The sequence below is a fragment of the Girardinichthys multiradiatus genome, chromosome 14, assembly GCF_021462225.1.
Source record: "Girardinichthys multiradiatus isolate DD_20200921_A chromosome 14, DD_fGirMul_XY1, whole genome shotgun sequence".
NCBI classification, from domain to species: domain Eukaryota; kingdom Metazoa; phylum Chordata; class Actinopteri; order Cyprinodontiformes; family Goodeidae; genus Girardinichthys; species Girardinichthys multiradiatus.
The window spans coordinates 15,605,546-15,618,365 of NC_061807.1; the positions used below are offsets into that span (position 1 = coordinate 15,605,546).

Sequence of the window (12,820 nt, forward strand, 5' to 3'; positions counted from 1 at the left end):
AAACAAACAAGAGAACGGGTCAGTTAAACCTGCGACATGTGCACGAGCCAGGCAGAGATCAGACGTGGATTAAGAGCTGAGGTGGAAATGAGTTCCCTGGTATTTAGCTTGTAGGAAGGAAACAAGGACATAGAGAGGAAGGACTCACCAGCACAGTGTAGATATGGAGGCAGCGGTACACTGGGGAGAAATCCACCAGGTCCTGAGCTCCTGGGACCTGCACACAAGCACCATGAATGCAAACATTGTTCATCTTCAGTCAGATAACAAGAGAAAAATCAGACTTTTTAATGACCTGTAATTGTTACATTTTCAGACCACACTTTTAATTCTCTGACAGAAAATAAAAACACTGCTTTCAATAAAACTATTCTATTACTGTTCATTTATTTTTTTAATTAATCTGTAAATTAATTTACAGATATTTTAAAAGTACAGACAAAAACATACTATCCTAACATCCAAACTATGATCCTAAAGTTATATTTATAATCTCCCACTTGGTTTAATGAAAAATAGGTAATGATAAATAAAATTTGGCTGTAAAATGAAACAGATTAAATAAAAGAAATGAAAATAACAGAAAATAAAATAAAACGCAAACATACCAAAGAAACCTGAAACAAATGGAGTAAATAGTGAGTTTAGGGCAGGGATGCAACATAAACAGGAAGAATTGCTCCTACAAGTTTGGATTAAACAAAAAAGCGCATTGGTTAGAGGTGGAGTAGAGGTCATGAACGGTGAGGTACGGCGATCAAAGGTTTGAAGAGAGGAAATGGAGAGCGGAGGCGTTTGGTGTTTTGAAATAATAAAAGCAGCTGAAACAAAAACGAGCAAAACAGAAATAAGAGCGCTGCTCAGGGACGTCGTTAAATGAAGGGAAGGGGAAGACGGGCTGGGATGGAGGGCTGCTGGTTGGCATTTCTTAAGGCTGTTGGCGCCAACACGGTCATAACCCTGGCGACTGCGGGGTCAGGCCTTTGTTCTAAGCAAGGTCTTTACACGGAGAAGGTTGAGTCAAGTTTACAGGACGTCAATAAGCCACGGGACCTGAAAACCGAGTGCCAGCGCGGGGCAGGTGGGGGGTGACAAGTTCAGCTCCCTGCTCCTCAGCTTCATTGTGCTGTGCTTTCCTCGAGTGGGAACAACAGAGGAAGTTTGATCCCGCGAGGGACGACTCCAAGAGTTCAGGCTCAGGACGCTGCCGTGGCACGATGACGCCATTTCTATAAGTTAATCGTCTATTTTTCCTGAAAACTGAACGGCGTGCCGGGCCGTTCTGTAGGACCGCTTCACTTACAGTAAAATATCACAGCTTAACCTAGAATACAGCAGCGCCACGTATGAAAAGTACAACTTAGATTTTGAGGATCAGGTTTGTTTGCATCACAGAATCAATGAAAAGAGAAGTTTAATATTTGGACCTAAAGGAGGTCGAGCTGCTCAAACGGCCAAACTCTCAACTTCTGTCGTTCCTTCATCAGGCTCCCGTTATCAGCCACCACCGACAGAAATGTCCCACTGGACAGAGCTGTGGACAGGCAGGAATACACAACAAAACTAAAAATCCTAACCAGTATCAGCAAAATACATCATTTAAAATAAAACATTTACCCTTACAAACGTAACAAATCTAAACATTTCTTTTAAAAAGGTACAAATAAATTTTCTAAAATCATCCTCATTGGCCAAGGCCGTGTGCAGTCAGGGACATTTGACTTTGGTTTCCAGCGATCTCAGCGCACAGATTTCAACTATAAATTAATAAACTTCAGAAGAAATAAAAATAAGGATAAAGGAGCCATATGGACATTTATATGCATGTACAGCCCGATTTCTTTACTTGTTTAAAAATATATATTTGAAAACCTCAAAAATGAAAAACATTTGCATTTACTAAATTCTTTTTTAATTTAAACTTAAAGAAAAGTTGTTTTTGAATGCTTTCATACTGTTTCAAACCTTGTAAAACATAAATTTAATTCATAAAGTAGGTAAAAAAACAAACAAACACTGAAACTAAAAACATTTGACCCACAACATTTTTTTATATTTCTAAACCTGAAACAAAAATCTGAAGCTTTAAACTTTAAATTAATAAAAAAAGTTTTTAAAATAATTTTTAAAACAAAAAATATTTCTTGCCACAAAAAAATTGAAATCTCTTTATATTTTCTAAAGATTTAAAAAAAAAAAAAATTCTTAAACAAATTTCCCAAAATGTTGAAAAAACAATCAAACTTTTTTATTTGACTAAATCCCTTCCTGTCGCAGATTTCTATGCATGAGCGACGAAGCGAAACGTCCTCTGTTGTAGTTTATGTTCATCACTTTTTACATTATTTTGTGCAAATGTTCAGCTATAGCAGGCAAACTCTGCTCTCTACAGACATAGGCTTTGTTGAAATCGATTTAAATACCAAAAGAAAGAACCCAAAGTCATTAGTTATGTGTTTTAAACTAAAATATGTTAATTTTTGCCTTCCTCTTGACCAAATAATTGTCCATTATGGCTTCTGGCCTCCTCTGGACAATGTTTCTGTTTTAGCAGGTAAAATCTACCAAGTATTTTCAACTATAAATAAATAAATAAATGGTGGTTTTAGAAGAAGAAAGAAGAAGGAAAAAAGTTAGTGGCTGTTTTTAAAAGGGGAAAATGGAAGTGCAGCCGGAGAGGATGAAGGATGAAGAAAAAAATGAGCATTAAAGCTGAGAAATGAGGAGAAATCAGCAGAAAGGAAGGAAAAAATGACTAATAGGTTGAAATGTGAAGGATTTTATAGTCATAACGCTGGTTAAACATCTCATTTATGATGCAGTTTGTTTCAAACATGAAGCTCTTTCAGATCAGAGGTCAGATGTAAGGTTAACGCTTAGATGAGGTTGTGGTGCCAACTTGCTCACTTCTTCCTCCTCTTCATCCTCCACGTCCAGAATACCAGAGTCCTGTTCAGACATGGGACTGCCGCCCTGTCCGCCGTTCTCTGTTCCTGCTGATGCCGCCTCCTTTCTGCTGCGCCGACCAATCAAAGCTCTGGGCTGAAGGGTGACGGAGCTGTCCAGTGAACGCTGGAGCTGAGCCTGAACAGAAACATACATCAGAAGGCCACAAAGGTCAAACTTTACTCTCAGAAACTGGTTCTTTTTCTGCCCTGGGAAAGGCTGACCTGCATTGTTTGTGTCTATTCTAGTTATTTCCTACATTTCCCAGAAAGCTTTTCAAGTCACGCAGAGGAGAAGTGGGAGGCTTTTGGCTTGACTTCAGAGCAAGCAGATGGAGGGTCTTTTGATTTTCAGGGTCTGACACCAAAACCAGATGTTGGCTGATAAAAATGATACACCGTCTCTGCAGACACTGCTCAACATCTGGTCAGGCTGCGCTTCTACGGCTCAGACATAGAAACGCCACCAAAAACACAACGAAGAAGCAAACCAAGGAGGATTCAGATGTTCAGACAGCAACGTCTGAGGTGATGCTTTTAGAAAAACAATTAATTTGCAGATGGAAATAAAGAGGTGGGCAGAGGGGGCCTTGGAGATGCTTGTGCTTTGCCCCACGTGTGGGAAAACACCAGGGAGACAGAAAGGAAAGGAGGGCAGGAAGGATGATGAATCAATGAAACAAAGACCATATAATTTGACTTAAAAGCAGAGGTGGAGACAGATCCCACGTTACATCCGTGTTCATTGTTTACCTTTCAGACTTCACTCTGACAACTGTCACTGGGATAAGCCGAGTCAGTTTATTCTGGGATATTCAGAGGAAGAACAGTGCTGAGAAACACTGAATGGCGTCTGAGGGGTGCTGGTTGGTCACTTCTAAATGACTGATGATGGTTTGTTCACTGAAACCATGCAGAACTGAATTTTCATTGCAGAATGTAACAGGCTGCCAAAGTTTTTTCCTGCTGGCCGTCGAATTAAATGTGCAGATTCCACCCTACTTCTACTTTAGTAGACTCCTGTTTCCAGAGGAATCCACATTTTATGTTCAATATCTAAAGGTTTTCTGACATATTTTCTACAGTGTCTCGTGTCTTTATGCTTATGACTATATTCTTATTGTAAAGCACTTTGACCTTGTGAAAGGTGCTATTCAAATAGTTCACTTGTGTACTTATACTGGTCAGGCTGGAAATACATTGGAGAACACTAAATATAAGGGTAGAGTTTTATATTTAGAGTTTTTATTTATTTAGTCACACTGTGTTTTTATTTGATGATTCAAGACTCAATTGATTCCTTCTTTCCGTACAGACGGAAAGATTCTCCACAGAACAATGTGTGACCCAAACTTATGTCTGCGGCGCTCTTTGGGGAGCATTACGGAAACGGTACCTTCCATGCTGGATCAGGAATTCTAAAAATATCAATAAAAACAGGAATTAAGGAGCCTTGGTATCCAAAACAAGATAAAAACTGAGGAGCTTTACTGAAGAAAGTCATCTTTAGAAAATATTTTAAATGCTAGTGTTTACATTTATTCAACCTATTAGTTTGAGATCGTTTTCACTTTTGTGTGTTTTATTTTTACCACCAGCTTCCAACCTCATTACAGCCAAAACATTTTTTTCTGTGGGAAAACTCTCGGAGATGTGAGGGCATCTTTCCATCCACGCCCAGACGGGCTTCGGCCCCCTTTGAACATCGGTGAGAACGCTTCCTTTGCTCGCCGGCGCCAGCACGTAGGCTACGCTTCAAATCAGCCGAAAGGGACGTCAAGAAACACACCAGGGACCTGGAGCGGCTCGGTTTGGGCCGTTAATGACAACTATGATGAGAAAAACTGGTGTGCACGCAAGGCTGGAAGGGCTCAGACCCGGAAGAACACAATATGCTGGAAGAATAACAATGCCATCTTTGATCTGATGCCCACATGCAGGCGGCCACACAATCACAAGGTAAATGAGTCATATAGGACAATAACTGCAAACAAAACCTGTGGAAATTCTCATCCCTCTGACTAGAAGAGAGTGGGGAGGGAAAAAGGGTCCAAACTCCACACAAATTGAGGTTTTCCTAAATATTTTAAGTCGAAATGAGAGAAACAGCAAAGACGTCAGCGCAGGCTTAAACACAATGCACTCAGGCTTTGTTTTCAAATGCAAATGAACATTATGAGACCTGAAAAGAAGCTAAGAGAATGCCACAGAAAACATCTCTGAAGGTATGCGAGACGTCAGCATCTACGTCAAGATGATTCATTTGGTACTTCAACTCGGCTCTTCCAGGTACGTTTGGCATACTGTTGACGCACCAACGCAAGCGTCCATTTAAAGCAGCCACACAAAGGCAGGTTTCTTCTGCAATGGGAACCCTTTTAACCATGGCCTTTCTTTAGGGAAGCTGTACGCTGTGGTGCTTGAAGCACAAGTGCAGGAAAGTGCGTCATTGCTTGCAAAAAAAAAAAACCCAACATGGGGAGAGAGGAAAAAAATGGAAAGAAAGAGCTGAGACGGAAAGGTAAAAGTGGAGAAAAGAATAGAAGAGGAGGTCAGATCCACACAACTAGACAACTGGTGCAAAGCAATGAAACACTTTCCCAATTACCCAAAAAAAACCCTGAGGTCAGACCACAAGGTAGTCCACAGATGGATACTAGATGGGAGTATTCCCAGAGAAATCTTCAAGAAGCTGGCCTTTCCTGGGCATTTCTGGATCAAATTTATGAAATTAGCGTAAAACAAATTTAGCAAAACAGCAGCAATTACTTCACTGAGTGGTTTAAACTACTTTATATGAAGTCTGATAGTTGAAAGCAGTTAACATGGCAGCGTTGAGTGTTTTCGAAACGTCATTGTCAAACATTTGTTTACATTAAATAAAATCATGAAATGATTTACTTCAAGCTGGTTACCTGAATACCCATTCATTTGTTTCAGGATGTTAAGTTACTGCTGGAGATGCTCTCTACTGGCATCAGTGGTGACCAGCCAGTAAGAAGTTCATAAATCTTTCCTCCAGTCAGCAAATGCACCATAATTAAGTGGTCATCTGGTAGAGGCCTAAATGAATAAAGCCAGTGTTCCCTGCATGCTATATGGACTAAGCCTCATTGAGTTTAGTCGACTGCTGATTTTTATGTTTGCAGTTTAGAGACCAAAATAAAAAACTTCTGTGTTATCTGCATTAAGGTAGAGAACGTTCTGACCAATCCACTCATAGCCTCGGTGACGGTAAGAGGCTGTGGTAATATGATGACACAGAAATATACAATCGAGTATTGTCAGCCAAGTTTGAGATTTTATAGTACTCCATAATCGAAGCTAAAGAGATAATGTTGATCTTGTATAAAAGAGGGGCGAGAATAGAGCCCTGATGTACCCCACATGAGATCCTTGTTTGTTCAGATATATAATTAGTAAATAAAATGTTCCCAGCACTTCAAATAAAAAATTAACCAGTTTTGCACAGCACTAAACATTCCAACCCACTCTTCCAGTCTAGTAAATATTATCTAATGATTAGCTGCATCAAAAGCAGCAGTAAGATCCAAATATACCCACACAGATGTTTTAGATGCAACGTTTTAAAGCTACTGAGTTTTTATGTGTGTACATTAAAGAGATTTCAATGAGTCATATCTACATTGGGGCCAAAACAAATCCTGACCATAAACATTTTATTGTGAAGAATTAAACCTTTACTCTACAAACTAGAAAGCATTAAATATAATGTTGGCTAGTGCATCTTCGGTTCTTCCGGAAAGCATGTCAGTAATTTTCTCCTTTCTTATATGTAAAAAAAAATGTTTTTCTTCTCCAGGGGATTTAGTTTCTTACTTCAAATGTCGGGAACTTAAATCACATTTGAGACAGAACCCAAATCTGTTATAACCAGAAATGTCAAATGGATGAAAACGGTTGCTGAGGTCATTTATGTTGTCTTTATGCCCTCGTTTAATTGACTTATTAGCGATGTTTGTGTAGTTTAACCAGTAATAGTCGGGGTCAAAAGTCTATGCTGCCACTATTTTGTAGATGAGGAGCTGAAGCCCCCCCCAATAAAAATCAGCCAGAAATAATGCTGAGCGATGGCACTGAACTGTTAGCCACTGTTCAGCAGATGCACTCAAGAGTGACACAGCAGCCCATAAGGGTACATTTTCGCTTTCTTTGTGATGGTTCAATACACCGACGCAGTGTGCGCCCTCCGCCAACCTCGCTGCACGCACACGCAAATGTGTGTTCAGTAACTAGATACAGGTAATCAATCTTCCTCCACTTCGCAGGCCCGGCAATCTGTTTCCCGTTAGGACGAATGAGCGAGTGTGAGCAGAAGCTCGGGACTCGTCTGTCGCTGAACACCAGAACAGGAAAAACAGGAGACAGAAAATAAAGGAGGCAGGGAGAAGGAATGGAAACAGTGGAACAGAGACAATAGGTTTTAAGAATTGTGGAGATGTGACCTGATAAAAGACCGTGACAAGGAGTGTTTAAAAGACAAGGAAATGCTCATGATATTTTTCCATTTTTATTGTATATTGTCCTCTTTCTGTCATGATTTATTCCTCTCCTTGTCTCACCTTTCCGTCCCTTCATCAGGGAACCTGCCTTGTGTTCCCTGATGAAAGAAGAAAACCCTGTCTTAGAATTATGAGTGCAAAGCACAAAGTTTATAATCTTACAGAAGCTATTCCTTCTACAGAGGCAGCGTCCATTATTTGACTGAAACAATGTCTTCAGCATGAAGTGGAAGGGCTGGGGTACTGACGGTGTTGTGTGTGAGGACACACCGCATAGGTGTGTGTGAGACTGAAAGAGTAAATTCACTTTGGAAGACATTTTAGAAGCATGGTATCGCTTCATATGACCTCAGCAAACTTCCTGTCCACCAGACGGCGCTAAAGTGACAACAGGGGGAACGGACTCTGAGGAAGCCTGGTAGCTATGCTAGTCCTAGCTTAATATACCGACTAACTACCCAAATACGAACACGAAGCTTTCAACCTAAAATGAAAAATGCAATTACAACCTTCAACCAATAAGGATAAGACCCTAAGAGATTCAGTAGAAGGCAACCCGACTTTGTTAGAGTCCAGTTGCCCACTAATGAAGCACTGAGGACGGTCATGTCCTGGATGACTGAGTATCTGCACCAGCATATTGAATAAGATAAGTTCTGTTGGACCGGATAATTAACCCAGTATGTACAGAAGTGGTATTTGTAAAACGTTAGATGCATTGAATGTGGACAGGTTGTGTTCAAGAACAGACTTTATGGATAATTTGGATCTGCCTGCAATCTCAACCAGTTGGTGTTGCACTATTCTTATGCAAATGTCCCCGCTCTCACTTTATTTATTTTTCCATTTAAAACTTGAAGTGTAAGGAAAATCAAACATTCTCATCTCCGTTTTCCACTTTCCACATATTAATGCAATGTTAAAAACTATACCTTGTTTGACCCACATACTTCATAAATAAACTTTATCACTGCACCTTAAGCTAATTTTAACTGCACAATGCAACTATTATAAAACCTGATACAGTATTTATAAACATCTGATTTCCTTGTATCCATTAAGTTATTTTTTGCCTAATTGTTTCTTCTACCCACATTCTGTAATGTTTACTCTCCTCCAGTTGTCCGACTCCTCATTAGATCTATTTCAGCATCTACTTCATTCTCTGCTCCTTTCTCTTCTCCCTTCTTCCCTTTCTCCTCCATGGCCCCGTGGCAGCAGACAATAGCTCCATTGTAAACCGTTCACTCTCCTCCATCCTGTTCTTCCTCCTCTTTTTTCCTCTCTAGATCTATTTATTTTCACATCCTCGGTTGAGGGAGTTGTAACGATGGCTGGATACAGAGAGTTGGAGCTAATTTGGAACAGAGCACACCACAGAGACATGCTGTCTGAGAGAACGAGAGGAAGAGGTTGGAAGAGAAGCGTGAAACAAATGAGATGGGGAGGGGCACAAAGAAGAAGAGGAGGAAGAACTTCACCAGCACTGATTACGCACACACATTTCTGTACAGTTTTCAGGCTTCTGACTGAGCATCTGATACGACAACATAATCCAAGAATCGGTATCAGGTCTGGTGGACCTCTGGGGCTCCCATAACCTCCTTAACAATTGATGGTTAGGAGAGGTAGCGGTTAGCCAGACCCCCCAGATTGTGAGAACATCTCTTGTCCACGGCTCTCTTCAGGAGACCCCATAGTTTTTCCGTCAGATTTAGTTCTGGACTCCGGCCCTTCCTGAACTTTGACTTTTTCCTTCCTGGTGAGGCCATCTTTTTGTTGATTCTGATCTAAACTCGGGCTCAACATAATGCTTCTTCATCTCTCCTCATCCTCAGCTTCCTACAAGAAGCCTGAAGGTTTTCAGTCAAAACTGGCTGGTATTTCATCTGGAGACAAGCAACCCCAGATCATGATGCTGCCACCACCATGTTTCCCTGTGGGCATGGTATCCTTTTGGTGATGGAAGTGGGGTGCAATGGTACAGGATTGGTTTCATCGGACCATTTTTGGCCCGGCCCGGCCCGAGTGTCCTTTTTGGAGGAGAAGGCTTCTGGACTTTCAACCCCACTCCTCAGCAGTGTTGCTGCCGCCCTCTTGGCCTCTCGGACCAACTCCCATATCATCTTTTAATCACTTATTGACAACTGATGTCTTCACTATGGTACAGATGTGTAATGCTGGTGATGGTTTGTAACCATCATATGATGCGACACCCTCTCCATAATTTATGGCTTTACCTAATAAATGGAAATGAGAGAAATACTGGAAGAATCTCAGATTTCTCAGTTTCACCATAATAAGAAGACTAAATGTTGAAATCGAATGAAAAGAAGCATGAAACAAAGTATTTTCCCGAGGTTGTACACACTTCTGCAACCAGGCTGTAGCAGCTATATGTGTTTGTCTTGTTCTGGCAGGTTTTTTTATTGAAGTTTAATCCTGATATATTTCAGAAAACCCAACACTTTACCAGGGGGTGTGTGCACTTTTAAGTTCTACCAGATTCCCTACAGCAAGTCTTGGGCGATGGTGTAAAACCCCAGAAGATGAAGAGATAGTCACCTGCTCTGCTGGGCTTTAAGTAACTCAAGCAGGAGCCAGAAAACAGCAAGTTTCTGGATTCAGACTGGTCCTTTGGTGACATCTAGAGGGTATCTGCAAAGAACTATTAAAAAGCTGATAATATCTGTTTTCACAAACACACTGATATGTCTGGGATAAAGCTGTGATCACTTTCACTGGGTCTCCCACTGCTGTAACATGATCCTTCACAAGAATCTCCAGATCATCGGCAAACACAGCCGGAATAGAATAAAGAGAAAGGAAACCTTTATCTACCAGAAAGCTCAAACACCCCCCAGGATCTGACTCCTGGCATTAAATCCATCTGAGAGATGAACACACCAGAGTTCAGTGCTGAAAGACTCAGAATGTCATTTACCTGGAAGGTCTAAGGCATTTATAAACGAGAACATCAGTTCACAACTGTTATATGAATGTGTCACTACATTACAGAGTGCAGAGAAAACACTCCAACCTTCACATTCAGATGAAAAGAAACAGGTTAGGATGTTCAGGAACAACCACCAAGGCCTCAAGCCTGCTATGAACTGATAACTGCTTGAACACCGACTACTTTTGCCAAGCAAAGCCAATTTTCCATCACCTTACAAGGTGCAAACCAAGACAACAGCTCCTTCTCCAAAATGTAGATCTGCAAGCTCAGCTGAAACTTGCAGCTACGCAAGAAACGTTTCATACTCAGACAAAACAATGAACGATCTATTTGGACAAAACGCCAAGAGCATTGTTTGAAGGAATACGAAAGACCGCTGATCCAACTGTGAAACACGGTGGTGGTGGTAGCATCATCCTGAGAGACTGCTTCACTGCACAACGGGGGCAATAAAGTAGGAGGACAGCCTCTAAATACTCCAACTTCACCTCGAATCAACAGCCAGACAGCAGAGACTTGAACACATCTGGATGTTCAAACACAACAATGATCCTAAACGTCAAAACTATTTCAGGAATGAAACTCTTCGAATGGCATTCCCAAAGCCCAGCCTTCCACCCTGTGGAGAATGTGTGCACCATGCACGAAAGCTGGGTCTGGAAACCAACTAATTTAAATGAGCTCTACCTGCTCCAAAAAGAAGCCCGGTCAAACATCCTGCCAGAATCGAGCTGGAACCTTGTTGTAAGACATGTGGTCCAGGTCCAACTTGCTAAACAACATTTATCCAGATTTTACAGGAAGGGGTAAAAACACATTAGAGCCTGCTTGCACAACGTGCACCACTGTTTATTTCCCACACAAGACTGACATGTGTTCTAATTACAAGAAAGTCCGATCCTGTAAACAAGGTAATTATCTGGAAATATTTTACCGCACTAAAAATGTTCCATGAACTCTTAAAACTGGTACAGACTGGGGGAAAAAAAACACATCGGTAAATGATTTCGATTTAGTGAAAATAGTAAATAAAAGAAGAAAATAGATACTTAAATCAGTTTAAGTTAAAAAGGCTGAAGACAAACATGAACCCAGGTCACTGGAGGAATGGTGATCACTACATGTTTAAATATAAAACTATAAACAGCTTCTCTTTCCTTATCCCCATCACTCCCTTTCATCCTGCTCTTCCTTGAAATTTACGTCCCGTTCTCTGGAACGGCACACATATAAACAAGAAGTCCTAATTTGAGCTCTGGACACCAGAGAACACAAAAACACACAAACAGACACTCAGATGCAACTCCTTGGCCTTGAGAAACAGCAAAACAAAGAGGTGAGTGGTGAAACGCTGAAGACGTGCTCCCCCGCGTGCGCGTTGGCCCGAAGAGCCTCGGTGACTCCAGCAGCGCCGACGTGTTTGTTTACTGGCAGCGGAACCACAGTGGAAAACACAAACACTCTCACAGACGGAGAGACTGATTCTGATTAACACGCAGACAGAGGCTGAAGCGGGTCATCATTAACACACACCAGCACCGATACTGGTGCGTTCAGTCGTCAGCGACGCGCAAGAGATCCCCGTTGGGACCAGAAACCTGAACACATCCAGGGAGTCAGAGAGGTCAGAGAGGTCAAACCTCCTGCACTGGATCTGAAGATCTTAACAAGCAGAGAAAGTCAAACATGAAGTAAAAAGAATATTAATAAAAGTGATCTGAGAAATAAACTGGTACTGACTTTAAAGAAAGAAAAACATCAATAACATTTAATTACAAACATTAATATTGGTATTTGCAGGTAGACTTGCCTTGACCCAAAGGTTACTGCTGAATCAGCACGCAAGAACAAACACAACGGTATAATTTAGGCTGGCCCAGTGACTCTGCAGACATGTATTTAACGTCCCAGACACCAAACTGAAGGAAGACGTCAACCCAACAATGAGGTTAAAGTTCAAACATCTCAAAAACAACAAGGAAATGTATGAGAGGATTTCATTTCGGTATACATCCCCACCTTTCTCTCTCTGCCCATTTCTTTTCTGACTACTGAGGAGAAAGGCCACTGGTGCCAAAAATAAAATGACAGGTCGAAAAATATTTATACCCTTTTCAATACTTTAAAGGAAACATTTATGTTGGCATTATAACAAACAACCCCTGCTTTTAACGTTTAACTTTTTGCATGTTTCCAATGACATTTTTAAAGATTCGTCTCCTAAATGAGCTCCAAGTCTTTGAGGTTGGAAGGCCTCCTTACCATCACCCTAATCTCTAGCAAACCCATATATACGTTTCTGGCCTGGTTAATTGTGTATTTTCAGTTAAGTAGGGATGCACGATATATCGGCATTAACATCGGCATTGGCTGATGTTAGTCATTTTACAACT

At 41.0% G+C, this 12,820-nt stretch overlaps 1 protein-coding gene across 5 annotated transcripts in view; it reads right to left on the minus strand.

Annotated features, from left to right (window-relative positions):
• The window catches only part of exoc6b (exocyst complex component 6B), a 117,333-nt gene that overhangs the window by 86,695 nt on the left and 17,818 nt on the right, over positions 1 to 12,820 (minus strand). For all 5 annotated transcript variants that reach the window (XM_047384935.1, XM_047384937.1, XM_047384936.1 and 2 more), the window contains exons 7-8: positions 2,908 to 3,084; positions 149 to 217 (exon numbers count right to left, since the gene is read on the minus strand). In XM_047384935.1, coding sequence (XP_047240891.1) covers positions 149 to 217; positions 2,908 to 3,084 — 246 coding nt within the window. The remainder of the gene's footprint in view (positions 1 to 148; positions 218 to 2,907; positions 3,085 to 12,820) is intronic.